This window comes from Coptis chinensis, chromosome 2 (genome assembly GCF_015680905.1).
Source record: "Coptis chinensis isolate HL-2020 chromosome 2, ASM1568090v1, whole genome shotgun sequence".
NCBI classification, from domain to species: Eukaryota; Viridiplantae; Streptophyta; class Magnoliopsida; order Ranunculales; family Ranunculaceae; genus Coptis; species Coptis chinensis.
In genome coordinates this window covers 108,570,552-108,589,747 of record NC_141457.1, presented here as the reverse complement: position 1 = coordinate 108,589,747, position 19,196 = coordinate 108,570,552, and the positions used below count along the sequence as shown (strand labels likewise).

Sequence of the window (19,196 nt, the reverse complement as noted above, 5' to 3'; positions counted from 1 at the left end):
TTGGACAGCTTCACTTTGTTTTTCACTAAAACGGTGATAAGAGGGGAAAATACTACCTACGTAGAGATGATAAGAGGGAGAAAATATTGACTTACATTGAGAATGCTGTTAGAATGCAATTTGTCTCTCCGTCTCAACTTATCAGCCAATAGAGTACTTAGAATGAGGGGTACCCTAGAATGAGAACTAACACAAATCATTAACGACTCTCACACTTTTAGCACCTTATGTGTACACTAACCTCAGTCTATGTTAGCAAAAACAAATAAAAATCATAAGTGTAGGTTTCATGACAAGAGGACTAAAAGGAGTGAGAAGAGTGAGAAGTGTGAGCAACTGACAATGGAATAAACCGACACACATGTTTTGTTTTCAAGGCTATACAAAAGAAAAAAAATCCCTTTCTATTGTCCCCAAAAATCAATTTATCCACCCCTGTGGTGCATTTATAAAGACAAAAAAAAACCAGGTCCCATAATAATAAAAAAAGAAAAAGCGGAGGAGTCTGTAAAGAAGAAGAAACGCTATTCCCTGTTAGATCCATTAACAAACAAGAAGAAAGTGTCCACTCTTCACACCACAGGTACTTTTCTTCTTCTTCTTCCTAAAATACCCTTTTCTACTGTTTTTCATTTAAATTATCTAAAACCCTAGTTCTCATCGCATTTTTATTCTTGTGTGCAGTTTTATTGATTTTGAGATATTGGTTATTTCTGTAAATTGCTCTTGTTATAATGGGTTTTATTTGAAGTGGGAAATTTGTTACTTGGTTTTCTTGTAATTTAAAGAGGGTACATATATGAATGATGAGAGCTATTTGTTTGGTGAGAAAGAGATGGAAAACGAACAAGGGAAGTTGGAAGAAGGTTTGCATGTTGTTGATTCAGTAGAAGAAGAGGGGTTGTTGAATTTAGAACCACCTAGGATTGAGGATGTGAAGATTGAAGAAGAAGAAGAAGAAGAAGAGAAAGAGGTGAGTGGGTCTAATAAGAGAGTGAAGAGTGTCAATGATGATGTTCGAGGTGATTCTGACGATGAGCCGATAGGATCTTTGTTTAAGTTGAAGAAGTCTAGAAACCCTAGAAAAGTCAAGTCTTCTGGGTTAAATGCTGGTAAGAATGTCCAAGTTAGGGGAGAGATATCGGTGATTAGGAATGAGGATTTAGGGGGAATGGACGATACCCTAGCGAGTTTTCGGAAGAAGTTGAAAGGTCCTAAGGTAGGTAAAGATGATGGATCTGGTACTAGAATAGGGAAGAGTTCTGAGTTGATTGTAGGAGAATTCCGGTCAAAGCAGGTGGAGGAAAGTCCAACTTGCAGCGGGGTTGGCTCAGATTTGGTTGTGGATAGGGTTTTAGAAGGTAAAGAGAAAAGGAGAGTGAAGAGATCAAGGATTGCTGCGATGAGAGAAGGGGAAGAGTCTCATTCTGGGAGTGTATTGGATCAGGATTCTGGTGTTCAAAGATCTGAAAAGAAGCTTTCAGAGAAACTGAAGGAGGAGTCTTTGGCAGTAGAGGAAAGATCTACTCGGTCGTCCGATGAAAATTTGGATTTTTCACTATCCGCATTTATTCGGAAGTCACAATCAGCAAAAGCTCGTTCTTCGTCGGCAATGAAAAAAGGAAAGAAGGGTGAGGTTTCTGGTGCAGAGTTGGGTCAAAGCACTGATGGAGCTTTGGAGGATGCATCTCCTCCTACTGTCCAACGACATTCTCTAGCTTCAAGTGGATCTCTGAAATCTAGAGGGGAACTAAGATTGGCATCTGGTGGAACTGTAAAAGAGCCACCTACTGTACAGGAGGCAGCGGAAACTCAGAGTTCTAATGAAACACCAAGTGAGGTTTCTTGTTGGGTTCAAGAGGGTACGGTGTCTGAACCCACTCAGAAGTTTGCTTTCTTTCCGCAGTTTTTAGAGGAGGTTGTGAGATCTAATCCTGATAGATGCACTCCATCATCCGAAGTGATATTGGGAGACTCAACGCCTTCATCTCCTCATCCTAGACTTAACTGTAACACAGGTACGGTTTTGAGAGAGAAGTCTGAAGTGCCTCATAATGATGAATCCAGTAGGTTGATTAATGTACCCGAGGACCACCTAGTGTGTCCTGATAGTTTGAACCAACAAAATGGTGCAGGTTCTATGAACATTCTGTCTCGACAGTTGGAAGAGTCTGGTTGTCCAGCCAACCAAAAGTCATGTAAAGAAACACCGGGGTTGCAAAACGGGTTAAAGCAGTGCTCGGAAGTGGAGGGAATTATTTCTACGGAATATGATGGTGATGGGGCAAATTTTGGGGAGAAGCTTTCTGGTTCCCGTGTAATACTGGGGGAGGATGTTTCAGTTCCTCGCACCGATGACAATGCATTGAACTCACTATTTGAGGGAAAATGTCATTGTAACGGCTCAGACCATGATACTTGCATAAAACAAGCTTCTGAAAACGCTTTTGAAGTATCTGATAATAAGAAAACGTCTCCTCTGCTCCCAAAAGTTGATTCTGAGGTGACTGTTAGGTATGACAAATTAGGACAGCCTAATTGCGAGACAGAGACTCCTTTGACGCACTCCGTTTCTATGGTTCCTAGTATGGCACAAACGTCTAGTGTTGGGTTGCAATCAGTTTTTGTGTCTTCAATCAAGGAAGGATTAAGTACCACGAATGATGTATGCTATCACTCTTCTAATAGTTTTGGACCAAATTTTGCCACTGACCTTCAGAGTAAGGAATCTTGTGTTGCTTCAGTGGGGTCACCTATTCCAAGTCAAGATCTCCTCCATGTTAAAGAAGATGTGAATGAGACCTGCTCTGATTCCATTATGTTGGAACCCGGAGAAACATTTCCAGAATATGCTGGAAAGGCATTTGATTCAGACAACAAGGATACTAAACTTGAAGCAATGCAGAGGGATGTGCGCAAGATTAAAAAACGCAGGCATGGAGACATGGCTTATGAAGGGGACACTGATTGGGAGTTTCTGATTCAGGAGCAAGGGCTTTTCGGAAATAGAGATATTTTTAATGATGATAGGCCCGAGAGAGAGAAAGGCAAATCTAAATACCCTATCAATATGGTTCTAGAGACTGAAATTTGTGGTGCAGCAGCAGTAGTAGCTGGGCTGAAAGCTCGTGCGGCTGGTCCATTTGAGAAAATCAAATTCAAGGAGATCTTGAAGCGCAGAGGTGGGCTTCAGGAATACTTGGAATGCAGGTTTGTTTTCTCCTGAAATATCATAGCTCATATGTAGTTTTTCGTTCGTTCTTTCCACCTCCCTCACCCCTCTTATACATTATGGTGTTCTATCTTTTCCTCCAACGATTTTTCTTTTGTATATATATTTTTTCGTCATTATTAGTTGTGGTCTCGGGTCCGTTTTATGATTTTTGACGTATGCCATCCAGGCTCGTGAAAATATATACTATCTTCATAACTGTACAACTTGCACTTTTTGTGTGTAATTATATAGTTTCTGCAGGAATTGATTTGTTTTCCCTTCAGTACAGAATTTGGTTAGAGAGTCCAGATTTTCACTATTGCCTCAGAATTTTGGCATATGAGGCTGTGCAATTAGTCTCTGGTTGTTGTGTGTTCATTTGATTACAAGACTTAACATTTTTATATGTTTCTAGCCAAATTACCACAGACTAGACTGTTTTGGAATTTCAAAATCTGCCAAAAGCTAAAATCTTAGTATTGACATGAAGACTATATCGATTGTCATATTTAAATAGTGTACTCTGTGATACGCTGGTTCATGTTTTCTCGTCCTCACTGCTTATGCCATTTTTAAAAAATTTGGAGTCTGCAACATGAATAATCTTTTCCCTTCTAATGTGCTCAACATTGATATGTTCCTGCAAATCCAACTGTTTACACTGATTGGAATATCTTTGTATTACAGATTCCAGTTAAAGCTTGTTCAGTGCTACATCTTAGTCATAAACATTAAAGAAAGACTGGTTATTAATTCTCGGACATTGTTTCATCATAATGCTTGAAATGATACATGTTCAGATTTGGCATGTAGTTTTTAGGCGGTGGTCACTTGAGGCGAGAGTGAGCCACACTCTTCACTTCTTTATAAGGTGTCCATGCGAGGGCCTTCACTAAAAGCGTGTTGCTTTTGTTATTTTTTCTTATATGAATGGTTGTTTTGCCTAGTACTGCTGCAAGTTTTTGGTCTCTCACCTTGAATTGTACCCACATAGATTAACTTTATTAGGTTGTCTAATTTTGTCATCCTAATAGTTCAAGCTGCATTCTTAGCTTTTGAGAACTGGAATCACCCGAAAAAATGTAGATGTATTTTTACTTAGTTTTAAGTATCTCTTTGCATTGCTTTGCTCAGGCATACACTTCGAGTGCTACAAGACCTGCGCTTGTTGCCTTGACTTTTTATTTTTATTTTAATAGAAGTTGCAGACAAAGACTTTGCATATTGTCCTGTATTATCAGTTCATACTCTTGTATGCTTGGTGTCAATGATTGTGGATGAAACTAGAACTTATTTGAGTGTCGCATGCAGGAATTTTATCTTGGGTCTATGGAGTAAAGACACAAATCACATATTGCGTCTCTCAGACTGTGGAGCGACTGATGCGCCATCAGACATTGATCCACAACGAATATCTCTTATTCGGGAGATCTATGGTTTTCTTGACCAAAATGTAAGTTGTTTGTTCATTAGATGGATATTCCCCCCTCCCCTCCTTTTAACTCCAAAGAAAAAAGGTCCATATTCTTTTTACTCCTCCTCTGCTCACTCCCCTTTTGTTTAATGGCTTTATGAAGTGGAGGTGGAGGAAATATCATATTTATTCAGGCTCTCTTATCTGCTTTTGCGTAGTATCTCTGTGTCCAGTTGTTAATTACTTTTCAACAGGGTTATATAAATGTTGGCATTGCTTGTGAGAAGGAGAAGTCAGAACCGTGTGGTGAGGCCGACCTTAAACTTTCTAAAGAGAGCTCAAGTGAGGAAAAATGTGGGACACAGCTTTCTGATTCAGTGTGTAAAGCTCCTTTCATCCTTGGTCAGGTTGAGTATCCTGAAAGGCTCACCGACATAAAGAATGGTTTGATCCTCAATGAAGAGGAACCGATATCCCAAACAACAAAAAGACAGGAGTTCTTGGGATCAGAGAATTGGTCGATAGAATCCGAAGGATGCCAAAGTACTAAGGAGCAGAAAATTGGTTGGATTGAGACAAAGCTACCAAACAGAACAGCTGATACTGATACCTTGGCTAATATATCTAGTGAAGTAGTGGACAGTGGATTGGACTCTTTTGTAGGTTTCAAGAAGATAAAAGAGTCACAAGGGATTCAAGCCGTTGCAGCTGATTCTTCTGAGGCAATTAATGAAATGCAATGTGATTCAGAAATTCGAAAAAGAATTATAGTTGTAGGAGCTGGTCCTGCTGGGTTGACTGCAGCCCGTCATCTACAACGCCAGGGTTTTTCTGTCACTATCCTTGAGGCAATAGATTAGGTGGTCGTGTGTATACAGATCGGTCGTCTCTCTCGGTTCCTGTGGATCTTGGGGCAAGCATTATTACCGGTGTGGAGGCTGATGTTGCAACTGAAAGAAGACCAGATCCATCTTCTTTGGTTTGTTCTCAATTAGGTCTTGAACTGACTGTTCTGAATAGTGACTGCCCTCTCTATGATACTGTGACTGGTCAAAAGTTCCACTAGAGTTGGATGAAGCTCTGGAAGCTGAGTATAATAGTCTCCTTGATGACATGGTAGTGCTTATGGAAGAGCAGGGTGATCGGGCAACTAAAATGTCACTTGAGGACGGGTTAGAATATGCACTGAAAAAGCGTCGTATGGCTCAATCCATTTCAGATACTGAAGATTTGGAGTTTGATACTCTGGCGAGTGATTCTTTTGACACTAGAACAAATGGTCATGATAAGGGAATTACTAGTGACAAGGAGGTTTTAAGTCCCCTGGAGAGGAGGGTCATGAACTGGCATTTTGCCAACTTAGAGTATGGTTGTGCTGCGCTGCTTAAAGAGGTTTCTCTTCCTTACTGGAATCAGGATGATGTTTATGGAGGTTTTGGTGGGGCACACTGCATGATTAAAGGTGGTTACAGCACTGTTATTGAATCTCTAGGAAAAGGCCTCGCTGTTCACTTGAATCATGTGGTCACTGAAGTCTCTTATAGCACGATGGGATGTGGTGAAACAAATGACCTGCATGGAAAAGTTAAAGTTTCCACTTCAAATGGTAATGAATTTACAGGAGATGCTGTCCTGATCACAGTGCCACTGGGTTGTTTAAAGGCAAATACCATAAACTTTTCTCCTTCTCTGCCAGAGTGGAAACAGTCCTCCATCCATCAACTTGGTTTCGGTGTTCTGAATAAAGTAGTCTTGGAATTTCCCGATGTATTTTGGGATGATTCAGTGGACTATTTTGGAGCTACTGCAGAGGAAACTGATCGAAGGGGCCAGTGCTTTATGTTTTGGAATGTAAAGAAAACGGCAGGAGCTCCCATTCTTATAGCGCTTGTAGTTGGCAAGGCAGCCTTGGATGGCCAAAGTATGTCCTCATCTGATCATGTGAACCATGCCGTGGAGGTTCTCCGTAAACTTTTTGGAAATGCTTCTGTACCTAATCCAGTTGCGTCGGTTGTGACAAATTGGGGTCAAGATCCTTTCAGTCGTGGAGCGTACTCATATGTTGCTGTGGGAGCTTCTGGGGAGGACTATGATATCCTTGGTAGGCCCATTGAGAACTGTTTATTTTTTGCTGGCGAAGCTACCTGCAAGGAGCATCCAGACACTGTGGGTGGTGCAATGATGAGTGGCCTTCGAGAGGCGGTACGTATAATTGACATTTTGAATACTGGAAATGATTATACAGCTGAAGTGGAAGCTATGGAGGCTGCACAAAGACAGATGGAGAGTGAAAGATATGAAGTTATGGACATTTTGAAGAGGCTGGAGGCAGTTAAACTTTCGACTGCTCTGTCCAGGAGCTCCTTCAATGGAGACCACAGATTGACGAGGGAGGCTCTACTAAAAGACATGTTTCATAATGCGAAAACTACAGTTGGACGACTGCATTTGGCCAAAGAATTATTGAATCTTCCTGTTGAAGCTCTGAAGTCCTTTGCCGGGACCAAAGAAGGACTTAGCACGCTTAACTCATGGATACTGGTAAATTTTCCTTCCATGCGTTTGGTATTATTCTTGTTGTTCTGTTTGATACATTTCTCTTTAAAATTATGTCTTTGGTTCTATATTTTGGCTGGTTCGTAATTGTTATTGTTGCTCATGTAAACAGGACTCAATGGGGAAGGATGGGACCCAACTTTTGCGTCATTGTGTTCGTCTTCTTGTGCGTGTGTCGACCAATCTGCTTGCTGTGCGCCTTTCAGGTATCTATATCCTCTTTTCAAGAATAAATTATGCAAGGAATAAAAATGAATTTGGTTAACATATTAATAAGTTCATGGAGATTAATCTGGTTTTGGTCTTATCTTGTTCAGCTTGTCTTTTTCATTCCCATGGCTACTTATATCAGCATAGAGTTTGAATATAGTTTTGGTCATTTCTACACAAAGTATAAATAACATAACATGAAGTCATTTTTTGTTTTGTATGGAGAGAGCTATATTATAAGTGCATCTTCTGCATATCAGATTTTCAGTTACTGATTATTGTTGTTAATTTTTGTTACTGGTATCTCATCAACCAAAGCATCAATGTTTGAACTAATTATGCATGCTGTTTCAGTGACTTAAATTCCTATTACTGCAGGTATTGGAAGGACAGTGAAAGAGAAAGTTTGTGTTCATACTAGTCGTGATATTCGTGCTGTTGCAAGCCAGTTGGTCAGTGTGTGGATTGAAGTTTTCCGTAAGAAAAAAGCTGCTAATGGTGGGTTGAAATTGTTGAGGCAAACAACTGCTCCAGATTTACCTAAGAACAAGTACTCTAAAGATTCTATCTCAAGGAAGTCAATACGAATGGCTAATGGTGCAACCTATGATAAAGGGAACATTCGCAAGGTAGTGAAGTTGGACAATGTTACTGACTCAAAATCTGAGGCAAATTCAGTACGTTCGCAAGAAATTGTACCTTGCCTGGATTCTCTGGCAGAGGATGAGAATGTTGCCATGTCTGAAGAAGAAGCGGCTGCCTTTGCTGCTGCTGAAGCAGCTCGTGCTGCTGCTCTTGCGGCTGCTGAGGTTTGTCCCCTTCAACCATATACCAAACAGTACATTTTTGTGTTTTGCTTTATCATTATATTGGTAATGAAATAATATGGGCATTGGGAAAACATCTGGCATGTGGCATTCTGGTACTTTTGAGGCAAGCAATTATTTGTTTATTTATATATATTTATTTTCTTTGGCCCTGGAAATTAAAAGTGTTAAGAAAAGTGAATGTGTTTGGAATCTTGATTGTTCATTGTTAGAATGGTAACTATAGCAGAGATATGCTACTACTAAAGTGAAAATAAGTTTATGTGATGATCCCCAATAGTGAGATATAAGCATTAAGGGTCTATAAGCAGTCGTTTTGTTAGAGGCAACTTGTTGTAGAATGATAGGAAACCATGGAAAGGAAGGAGGTTTATTTCGACCAGGCAAGTAATGTGGGGACAATATACTTGGATCCTGACCCCCTGGAAGTGTCCAACTCATTTAAACCGTTCCATTTGGACAGGGACTGCTTTATATAAATATCACTCACAATGTACCATAGTCCATAAGACAACACGTTGACTAGTTCCCGTGTGACTTGTAGTTTTCTCTTTTGTTCTTTTCTTGTGATTGGATTAATGTAAAGCTGGTTATTTCTGCAGGCATATGCGTCTTCCGAAGCAGTCAATGCGTCACGTGAGCTTCCCAAGATACCCTCATTTCACAAATTTGCAAGACGAGAGCAGTACGCACAAATGGATGACTCTGACTTTAGGCGAGATTTCGGAAGGCAAGATTGTCTTTCGGAGATTGACTCCAGGAATTGCAAAGTTAGAAACTGGTCCGTTGATTTTTCTGCGGCCTGTGCCAACCTTGACAGTTCAAGAATGTCAAGTGATAATTACACACATCGGAGCCACTCTAATGAGGTAGGCTACCAATTGAACCTCAGAGAACACTCTGGAGAAAGTGCTGCCACTGATAGTAGATTTACAAAGGCATGGGTTGATAGTGCTGGTAGCGGAGGGATTAAGGACTATCAGGACATCGAGAGATGGCAATCACAAGCTGCAGCAGTTGACCCTGATTTCTATCATCATACAGTAAACATAAGAGATGAGGAGGATTCCAGTGCAGTATCGAAACCTGTGAGTAGGAGGTATGCCAAAGGAACAGAAGGAAGTAGTGCATCACAAGCTGCAGAAAACCAGGTGTTGGTGGAAACTCAAACAAGAGGAGCGGAGCGTTTCAAAAAAGCTATCGTGGATTATGTTGCTTCATTGCTTATGCCTCTTTATAAAGCTAGAAAGATTGATAAGGAAGGTTACAAGTCAATAATGAAAAAGAGTGCAACTAAGGTAGTATCTTGTTCTATTTGTTGCTTTTAACTATTCTTTTAACTCTCAATTTTGCGACAGGGTCTATCATGCATCTCTGTATCCAGTGTCATATTTGGTTGGAGCAATGAAGTTTGTACTGATACTTTTTGTCTGCAAGTTTAAGTCTCAACTGCTACTTTTTAATTTGGTTTGATCAGGTCATGGAGCAAACTACAGATGCAGAAAAAGCCATGGATGCCTCTCAGTTCCTCGACTACAAGCGGAAGAATAAGGTCAGTGTTTGATGCATACTGATGGTCTATTTATGAGTTTTGTGTACTGCTATTTTGCGGGCTATATATAGCTTTCATGAAAATGGTATTAATTGTTTGTATTAATCAACGTGTAGATTCGTGCCTTTGTGGACAAGTTAATTGAGAAGCATATGGCGATGAAACCCAGTTAAAGTCTGACATTCCTGAGGATCTGGTTAATGAACACCTATTGATGCCTTTCTATGTAGAAGTGGTTACATTGGTTGTTACAGTATAACAACTTGCAACTTTGGTTGAAGAGGGCCCTGGACACAGAAAAGCAGATACATTCAGAACAATCTGCTTATCATGCTCACTAAGTCTTTCAAGTGTCAGTTGTGATGGTTTTAGCGGAAGCTCAGGACTGCAAAAGGCTAATTCCTTGTTTTGATGAATCTGTTCAAGCGACTGCTGCTGGGATCCTCCCAGGTTACATCTAAGATGAAAATCCCTGTTGAATACAAGTGTTCAAAATATTCCTGCAGTGGGACTTCTTTTTAACAAATTGGCTCGAAGAAGCCAAATTTCCAATCATTGCGGTGAAGAACACCAATTCTCGGTAAGATGAATTCTTACTACCAGAAGCTGTTCTTCATCTATTTTGAGGGTTGTCTTTTATAAGCCTCAAGACCTTGCTCAAGACTAAACCCTATTTTGTTCAGGGGATTACTGATGAGATACTAGTGCCGACATTTTTCGTCTTCTTTCCTTAGATATCTTGTACAGCTATGAATTGTTTCTGACATCGAGAAGCGTATAGAACATGTTCATTTCTCATTGAGATATACATTGACTTCCATGGTCCAACTGCAGTCCCTGTAATTGATTTATGCACAACTTGTACCACCGAGCAAAAAAAAAAGATAGGAGGTTGAGTTTTGTAGTTCTGACTTCTGACTATTAACTGTTAGTTAGGCTTCCCCTTCATGTTCTTTTTTATTCATCCTCAAATGTACATTATAAATTGGTTAAAGGTAACAGAGGCGTGGGTTTGCATTGTTGAGTCTAGAACTTATTTATATATATTCTAGTGTTGCTTTGCATTTTCAGTCTTTTTATTTTTTTCGTTTTTAGGTAATCAATAGTCTTTTTATCTGATCTTTCTTTTAGTTTGATGATTTGATGTATTGTATTGCATGGGGAAACATTTGACTAATAGTACAGGGGCAAAAACTTTGACCTGAACACCTTTAAGTCTTCTGTGTCTCTCCTTCCTCTTGTTCTTTCCTCACCACTTACTCTTCTAAGAATGGAGGAAATGTCTAGATAGATCTGAAAATGTTTGATATGTTGGAATTTATTTAACATATCTCAATATTTCAAATATATAGATTTTAAACCCATTTTTCCAAATTTTACTGAATGGAGCAGTCCAATTTTTTTTAATTTTTTTGTGTATCTAAGGTCAGGTGGCCTTGCTTCTAAGAAAAATGTCTGGTAACTCTTTAACTCTTTGTTTACTCTTGCAGTGCCACAGCCACGGATACGAGCTACAAACTCATATTTGCTCACGAAGAAGGGAGGGAGATAACAAACGAATAAGAAAGAAGGAATTTGATTGTAAAAGAGATGAAGGAGAATCAAATTTGTAGTTCATTCCCTTCCCCTTCCACCCCCCAAAAGAAAGGAGGATGGGGATCACGAAGGAAAGTAAGGAATGGAGGGAAACACAAGAAGCGGAGGTGGAGATCACCTATTTACACAAATGGTTTCTGGGACTAACCAAGCACAACGAAGCAGACTTACAGAAACGTGGATTTGAAGTCCCCATTACGTGGTACTTTTGAAATCATAATTGGACCATAATAATGAATAATCCAATTGATTCGTCCCAGCTATTAACGATTCTCGGCCTAAACTTGAATAACCAATCGGCAATCACTTTTCAGTGAGCAAGCAGCAAAATTCAACTTTTATATTTTGGATCAATGCTTTCCGCCTTCCCCAACCAACCATCATGGAAATTGGGTAAACTTAATCTCTCATAATATCTTCTCAAGAAAAATAATGAGAGTACCAGAACATGTAAATTAGCATCACTACGGGATAGAATTCACTTTTGCCATCATATTTTAAAACATAAATGACAGCCTCCTCAATTTACTCTGTAGGCAGTGTTATGAAGTTGATGTAAACGCATAAGATGGGTAGCACCAATCAACGTGGAGTTTGGACACACTTATTCTTCCTTGAGTGTCACTTGGGTGCCATAAATCACAGACTACAATATAAATTGTTTTAAACAAATAAACATCTATTGTCCTGGTTCTATAAGTTGCACACCAACCATTGGTGCCAAAGGCAAGTTCATACCCCTGTAGCAATTCAATTACAAATAAAGTTCTGCTTTTGACTACTAAAATCAAGCCATAAGAAATTAAGAACACATCAATCAGTGGGTGTCATATTCCCTTTTGAGCTATCTAACTTGCAATGCTTCGACAATTGACATTTCCTTTGATGCAAGAACTTCTAAATTTCTATAGTTCTACCATATCTAGATGTTCTCCCCTGGTGGTAACTCTGCAAGCTTCGGCGTAGTACCAAGTACTCTCTCCATGTCAAAACGCACCTCAATGTTGCGGATACCATATCCAACCACCATCAGCCAATATAATAGTTTGGCGAGCTCAGGTGCACTAGTCTCTGTGGCTGTTGTCTGTGAACACATGAGGCAGGGTACTTCATTATACAGGAAGTGATTTATTTTCTGTCTGGTGGTAAGTACTGTCTCTTTTGAGTCACTGAAAGTTCAAACAGGCTGGTGACATTGGTTCAAATAAGATTTTCTCCTTAAACACATGGAGGCATGTGTTGAAGAAGAGGTATCTACTATACAGGTTCTTTATCATATTAAAATCATCAACCTAAAGATGTTTCCCATCCCATCAACTCGGTCATCTGAATTATATAACTTGATATTTATAGAACAAAAGTTTCTTATGCCTAGTAAAATAGTACCAGCACAAGCAAATACTTAAAAAGTTTCTCATAATTGGCTACTACCATTTTCCAAGTCAAACCTTCATTAAAAAATCACTAACTAAACCATAATCATAATACTCTCACGTATGTGTTTATATTAGGTTTTGAGGAAAAGGTTGTAGCGTGAATTATGCTAAATGATAAAGTTAAGAGATCAAAGAAGCAAACAATAACTGCAAACCTTCATTTGGGTAGGATCTGAAACAGCTAGCAGACGTTTAATAAATGTGTTCATGGCAAGCACGGCATCTTCACCAGCACTGCTTGTTAGTTCCTACACAATCAAGACACACAGCCAAAAGTTATAAACAAGACCAACATGTATAAGTTAAGACAAAACAGTGCTTTACCATTGGTAATTTTAAAGACGTATTTATAATTAAAAAAGAAGTGAAGTCTTTCTATTTAGTAAACGAATTGGATTCTCAGAAAGTACAGTGTATTCCAGAAAAAACCTAGCTGAAAAACACTAACTTCTGGTCGAATAAAACAGAGCGAAAGGAGATGCAAATGATAGAGCAGAAGGTTCACAAAAAAGGGAACAACATTATGTAAGAATTGAAGTTAACAAGGTGACACCTGATGACCAGTGGACAACACATTTCTAATTGAACTTTAGATGTATACAGACAGAAGTTATATATGTAAGAGTATGCGTCAATAACGGTGAAAAAGCCGGCAGGTGCCAGCTAGCTTAGCTGCTTAAACCTCTGAGTGATAATACCATAGGTCTGGGGTTGCCAGCATTACCAAGTTACTGATCTCATTTAAAACAGGCTTGCCAATAAAAAAAAGTGGTGAATAAGCCTTGATGGTTTCACTATCCCGATTCTGGGAGAATTTCTAAACCCAGATGAAGCCAAAAGCGGACTTCAGTAAACCACAAACATTTGGATTTCAGAAATTTCCATGCAAATCCTAATGGAATGAAGCTATGAAATGTTCGAAGTAGCAGTTTCAGAAACATATAGTAGACATTAATAAGCGAAAATGAAAACATAAACCAAAACAAGAAATGACCACAAAGATCCACACCTTCAAATTTTGTGGCTCAAGGGATTTAAGATATTCCAATAGTTCATTGGGTCCACTAACAGATTTCCTTCCCACTTGACGATTTAGCTCCTCGATTTCTGCTTCAAGTATCTCAATGTATTTCACAGCATCTATTTTCTCAGGTCCAGAAACATTATTCCACCTGATGACTTCCCCCGTCACTTTTTTCTGTGTGCCTGGTGCATAATCTGGTGCATCCTGAAAACGAATCATAAACCACATAAACTGTAAAAAAAAAAAGGGAAGTATACACAAAAATCAATTATTCTAGTCCAACAGTCGACTATGCTATGGGAAGAATAGATGCATAACCATGCCAAACACATAAAAATGTCCCAAACTAGAGTCTATTTAACATACATACATGGAGTGTATTATCAATATCAGCTAGTTCGAGGTTTTTTATTTCTAGGAATCAGATTTGGGAAATGTAACAGACCACTAGGTGTTCAGGAGTCAGGACTACATATGATTTCCGTAGCTAAAGTAAAAAATTATCATCCGGAACGCATAGCAAGTACCCTATTCTAAGAAATAGGGCAGCTGACTTTATTGCTAAGACTGCTAATTGTAATGTTGCTTTTGATATGTTATACCTGCCACCTCTAGAGGAAAGTCTAGAACAAATTGTAAAAGAGGATGCTGCAGGTCATGTGTACTTGAGAGCTTGTTAATACAGGTTGGGGTCTGCCTAACCCCTAAATGCTTCAAAAAAAAAAGTACCCTATTTTATATCAATTCAAACGAGAGTAAAGGAACAAGATCATCGAATTCAATCCAATCTTGGGTTGTTTGTATGTCTCCCCCTTAGATCCTGCCAGCCCTATCACGATATCTATAGACATACATACATTAAAACCATGGACCTAAATATTAAGCCTAGTAGTAAAAAAAAAGTATGAAATTACCTTCTCTTGAACATCAGGAAGTGCAACCTGATCCAGACTCTGTTGCAAGTCCAAACGAAATTGCGCGTTTCTAAACATGTAACCAGTCATCAAAACACTATACATGAGCTGGGCAAGATTCTCAGCAACCTGAAAAAAAAAAAAAAAAAAAAAAAAACTCCAATTACCTCAACGTTGTAAAATGCTAAGTAATGGGCATTGAAAAAATGCTATTCTAAACTTACAGTGGTAACTGTCACCGCGAAAAATTGCGGTGGGAGTGTTCCAATCATATTGGAAACCGTTTGACGCATTGCTTCAACCACCTATTAATCACGAGAAACTCAAATATTTGCGTCGATCAGAATTGCAGCAAACGAACAATATGAATGACAAACCTGTTGTGGTGCTTTTTTAACAAACAGTTCCATAAATTCAGGTTGCACATTCTTTACATACTCTAATAAAAATTCTCTCCTGTTCTTGGGCTATCGAAAATAAAACAAAACAAAACTCAATCAAAATCACCAAAAATATAAAAAAAAAAAAAAGGAGAAAGAAAATGACAACTGACCAGAGAACCATTTGGGGGTTTTGTGTCGCTGGTGTCACTGGACTTATCATTAGGGGAATTGAAGACACGAGCTTTTAGATAGAGTCTTCTGGTTATGTTATTACTTTGTTTAGAGAAACTAAGTGAAGAAGAAGAAGAAGAAGAAAGAGGAGAACGAGATGACAAGTGAAGTAGTAGTGGGAATGATGTTGAAGAAGAACACTTTAGAGAAAATAAAGAACACATATTTACAACAATTGTTTTATCTCTCGATGAATGTTTTTTTTTTTTGTTTGTTTTAAGGAATCATCACCATTAAAAGGTTTTGAGGTTTGGGCGGCTTTTTTTTTTTACAGACACGAGAGAGGAGATTAGAGAGTGGGGAGTGGTGTTGTTACGTTGGTGTGACGTATGCAGAAGGACGATTATGGGCTGTGGGCTGGGCTTGTCACTGGACAATTTTGGTCTTTACGATCAAATACCGTTCTAAAAATCAGTCTAGGCTATTAGGCGGTGCCGAAACCGACTTCGCTGGAAGCCTAATCGTTTAAAAAATCGATGAGGATCGAGCGGGGTCTAGGCGGACCGATTAGACGGTCTAGGCGGCCTCTAGGCGGTCCAGTCAAGTTTTTTTTTTTTTTTAATGATTAAATGACGAAAAATAAAGGCTCTTTGTAGGCTTAAGATTTGAATGAGTTTAAAAGACTTAAGTCTAATGTAAATTATATGTCACTATAACAAATAGTATGTTTTTATATGAAGTCAATATTCCTCAACTATTACGTATTTTTGTAATAAGTATTTTTGTTTGTGTTTATTTTTTGAGTTATGGTAAATGATTTTATTCATTTATTGTAGACTTGTAGTATATGTGTGTATTACTATATATATTAGGGGGGGAAAAAACGCCTAGCAGACGCTTAGCCCGTCTAGGCACTGCCTAGAAGGCCTAGGCGCTCTCCCACCGCCCGACTACCGTCTAGCGTTTTTTAGAACAATTGATCAATAATCAGAGTCGCGCCTTTTATCATACCAATAGGCATAATTTAAAGAACCCACTAATTACAGTTTTAACAATCTTTAAGTAGCTCTAACAATTGATTTGTGAGAAGGTTGAAATTTTTGAAGAGGATATGAGAAGATGAAATAGATGAATCATCATAGTGGATTCTGAGATTGTTTTGAATTAAAAGTATCTGAAAAAACTTTTGCAAATAAATAATTAAATATGTATAAATTTATGAATTATTTTTTTCAGTAGAGAAACCATAAAACTATAACTGTACATTCATGCTTTTGCGACTCTCTTAACACTGCTCCCACCGTGATCAAGATCTGTTGGTGCAATGAATTTTGAGACACTACGGTTTCATGCACAGTGGTTATAATTTGTTTGTGATATATGCACGTTTTACTTGTTGTATTATATTGGTTTTGTATGTTTTTTCATAAGATTTTTTGTTTGTCTATTCTCTGATTCTCTCCTTGTTTGTTTGATGAAAGTATGCAACTTTTAGTTTCTATTTTTAAAGCTATCATGACATAAAAATTGTTTCAGCATGTGATTTTGTGCCTATAGTGGTTTAGAAGTTATAACGACGGTTCTCGATTGAAATGGTATCTAACTAGTACTTTACTTTATTGTTTAGAGGTTTTTTTTTTTTTTTAATAGGATTAGAGGTTAGGTATTGGCGGTGATGAATTGAGTGATTTATATGCCCTGAGACTTTAATTTGAGAGACGAAAACAATAGTAATAGACTGTGTATTTATAGGTAATTTGAGAGACGAAAACAATAGTAATAGACTGTGTATTTATAGGTAGGACTTCCACAGTTATGAAAAAACAAAGATTATGTTTGAAGACAAGTGTAGACGTGTTGATAACTTGATATAGTTGGAAAAGTATATCACCGGGTTTTGTTCCTCCAGGTGTTTGCGTTGCATACTGTGAGTGTTGAATAACACTCACATTAATATTTGCAATCTCAGTGAAACGCGTGAATATTTTCATTTGGAATTTTGGTTTCCAAGTAAAAAAAAACGGCATTTTATTGAAAAATCGCCATTGGCTCTAACTGATGTCCTCATGTTGATCTCAAAAGGATCCATTTTACAAAGATTCATCTCAACATTCTTCGTCAAGTCGTAAGCCTATACTCCTAATATCATTCCTAATGCAATCCACTCTTATTCACCTCCACATCAGCTCTATTGTCCCTCATTTCTATTGTTATAGTGAAAAGCAAGGTGAGGCTGCTCAATGCAAAGGTGACTATTATTCTCGGACGGGATGTTTGATTCCGTCTGAATGTAAAAATTGAAAAAACATGCCGGACAGAATGAAACATCTCTGAAGTTAAAAAAAACCCAGAAAAAAGTCGAAAAAACACGATAGACGGAATTCCGTCCAAAAAAAAAAAACCCGAAGTTTTTTTTAAAAAAAATAACACACGAGACGAGACGGAATAAAAACATTATGTCCGAAGTTTCCAACTCAACTACTATCCCGGTTGAAGATTTCACTCTCGTTTTGATTTAGAAAAATAATCACCTTGATATTCACCTTTACATTGGGCAAAGATTTTTAACTATTTGGAGGTGAATATTGTCACATTTCTTTGATATTTATTTGCATTGGGAATACTCTAATACTCCTAAAGGCCAGTATAACAATTACATGGACACATGGACACACTAAGTTAATAATATAGCCCAGTATAACAAGTACAATAACATTGGATCCGGATACTAGCTAAGAAAACGTGTAGCATGTAAAATTATTCAAGCGATCATAGAGTTTACAAGCAGTTTTACCGATCTTTTACTAATTTAAAAATTCTAATCTTGAGCTACAATCCTGCAACAGTACTATAATATTTTTTTTATTCTGTAATTTGTAACTCTTAGTCACACTTTTTAAGATGGTTTTGCCCATATTATTTTTCTATATTTACAATAGTACCCTTGATGCCTTTAATCATTTAGTTTGGGCATAAAAACATGTGCGTCAGCACATACCATCAAGCCAGTGTTATTTAAATAGCCCATCAAACCCGATGTTATATAATTGCTACAAAGTTGGATGGACTTAGACTTGGACCTAATGTTCTGGATTTAGAATTTGGGTCTAATGTTTCTGGAACCATCTAAATCAATATAAAACAAAGAGTACAAGTCCAAGTTGAAAACCAAACACGTATTACGCGTTTTCTTATTCCCCAAGCCGACCCAAAGTGTATTTATAAGGAAACAGAACAAGTCCACCCACATTATTATCGAAGTAACCGAACAAGAGAGAACGTACAAGGAAACATGAGCAAAGGAGCAACATTAGATTTATTAGACATCGGAAGACATTGCCATCACTCTGATTGTTACCAACTTGATTTCCTTCCATTCAATTGCGATGGGTGTCGAAAGGTTTTCTGCTTAGAACACAGATCATATACGTCCCATGAATGCCCAAAGCCTTATGCAAACAGCAGAAAAGTAATTCTATGTGAAACTTGTTCAACAGCAATTGAAATAACAGGAAAAGACGGTGAAGAAGAAGTGAAGAAGATATTAGAAAACCATGAAAATTCAGAAGATTGCGACCCATCAAAGAAGAAAAAACCCAAGTGTCCAGTGAAAAGGTGTAAGCAAGTCTTGACGTTTTCGAATAACAGTACTTGCAAGATTTGTCAAGTTAAGCTTTGTCTTGCACATAGATTCCCATCTGATCATGCTTGCAAAGGGTATGGAGGGAAAGAAAAGGCGGCTGTGAAGAAGTTTTTGGTTGCTTTTGATGCAAGGAACGGTAAAGATTGTGGTACTTCTATGACGACTTCTACGAATAGGTCATCTACTAGAATTCCATCTGTTAAAGCTAGTTGAGTTGACAATAAGTGTAATGTAATAAACATTTTTTTCGTTTCAA

General features: G+C 38.2%; 3 protein-coding genes across 5 annotated transcripts; 2 read left to right on the top strand and 1 right to left on the bottom strand.

Moving 5' to 3' along the window:
- Positions 1-458: 458 nt before the first annotated feature.
- LOC147520351 (lysine-specific histone demethylase 1 homolog 3-like) lies at positions 459-11,723 on the top strand. 3 transcript variants are annotated; one of them, XM_086591891.1, is made up of 10 exons: positions 459-583; positions 685-1,223; positions 1,254-3,210; positions 4,526-4,667; positions 4,883-7,169; positions 7,297-7,390; positions 7,773-8,203; positions 8,824-9,519; positions 9,699-9,773; positions 9,890-10,286. In XM_086591891.1, the coding sequence occupies exons 5-10, from the start codon at positions 5,742-5,744 to the stop codon at positions 9,944-9,946; spliced, it is 2,781 nt and encodes a 926-aa protein (XP_086448017.1). In that variant the 5' UTR covers positions 459-583; positions 685-1,223; positions 1,254-3,210; positions 4,526-4,667; positions 4,883-5,741; the 3' UTR covers positions 9,947-10,286. The 3 variants fall into 3 exon arrangements, 2 of the variants coding, with proteins under 2 accessions (XP_086448017.1, XP_086448018.1); XR_015212583.1 differs by lacking the exons at positions 459-583; positions 685-1,223; positions 1,254-3,210; positions 4,526-4,667 and adding an exon at positions 11,264-11,723 and having other exon boundaries at positions 5,557-7,169; positions 9,890-10,353; XM_086591892.1 differs by lacking the exons at positions 7,297-7,390; positions 7,773-8,203; positions 8,824-9,519; positions 9,699-9,773; positions 9,890-10,286 and having other exon boundaries at positions 685-3,210; positions 4,883-5,639.
- Positions 11,724-12,027: 304 nt separating this feature from the next.
- Positions 12,028-15,643, bottom strand: LOC147520350 (uncharacterized). The gene is made up of 7 exons (XM_086591893.1): positions 15,297-15,643; positions 15,121-15,210; positions 14,968-15,048; positions 14,744-14,872; positions 13,815-14,033; positions 12,961-13,053; positions 12,028-12,453 (listed from the first exon to the last, which is right to left on the bottom strand). Exons 1-7 carry the CDS (start codon positions 15,519-15,521, stop codon positions 12,292-12,294), a joined length of 999 nt encoding a protein of 332 aa, XP_086448019.1. The 5' UTR covers positions 15,522-15,643; the 3' UTR covers positions 12,028-12,291.
- A 2,898-nt stretch (positions 15,644-18,541) lies between these two features.
- LOC147520349 (zinc finger AN1 domain-containing stress-associated protein 12-like) lies at positions 18,542-19,196 on the top strand. The gene has a single exon (XM_086591890.1). The coding sequence runs from the start codon at positions 18,590-18,592 to the stop codon at positions 19,151-19,153; it is 564 nt and encodes a 187-aa protein (XP_086448016.1). The 5' UTR covers positions 18,542-18,589; the 3' UTR covers positions 19,154-19,196.

Excerpts from the sequence above, each read along its gene's own strand:
- LOC147520351 (XM_086591892.1), top strand. The coding sequence starts at position 800 with ATGAATGATGAGAGCTATTTGTTTGGTGAGAAAGAGATGGAAAACGAA. Across the intron at positions 3,211-4,525 it reads CAGGAATACTTGGAATGCAG|GAATTTTATCTTGGGTCTAT; the intron begins GTTTGTTTTCTC and ends TGTCGCATGCAG. Across the intron at positions 4,668-4,882 it reads ATGGTTTTCTTGACCAAAAT|GGTTATATAAATGTTGGCAT; the intron begins GTAAGTTGTTTG and ends ACTTTTCAACAG.
- LOC147520350 (XM_086591893.1), bottom strand. The coding sequence starts at position 15,521 with ATGTGTTCTTTATTTTCTCTAAAGTGTTCTTCTTCAACATCATTCCCA. Across the intron at positions 15,211-15,296 it reads AACCCCCAAATGGTTCTCTG|CCCAAGAACAGGAGAGAATT; the intron begins GTCAGTTGTCAT and ends TATTTTCGATAG. Across the intron at positions 15,049-15,120 it reads TTAAAAAAGCACCACAACAG|GTGGTTGAAGCAATGCGTCA; the intron begins GTTTGTCATTCA and ends CGTGATTAATAG.
- LOC147520349 (XM_086591890.1), top strand. The coding sequence starts at position 18,590 with ATGAGCAAAGGAGCAACATTAGATTTATTAGACATCGGAAGACATTGC.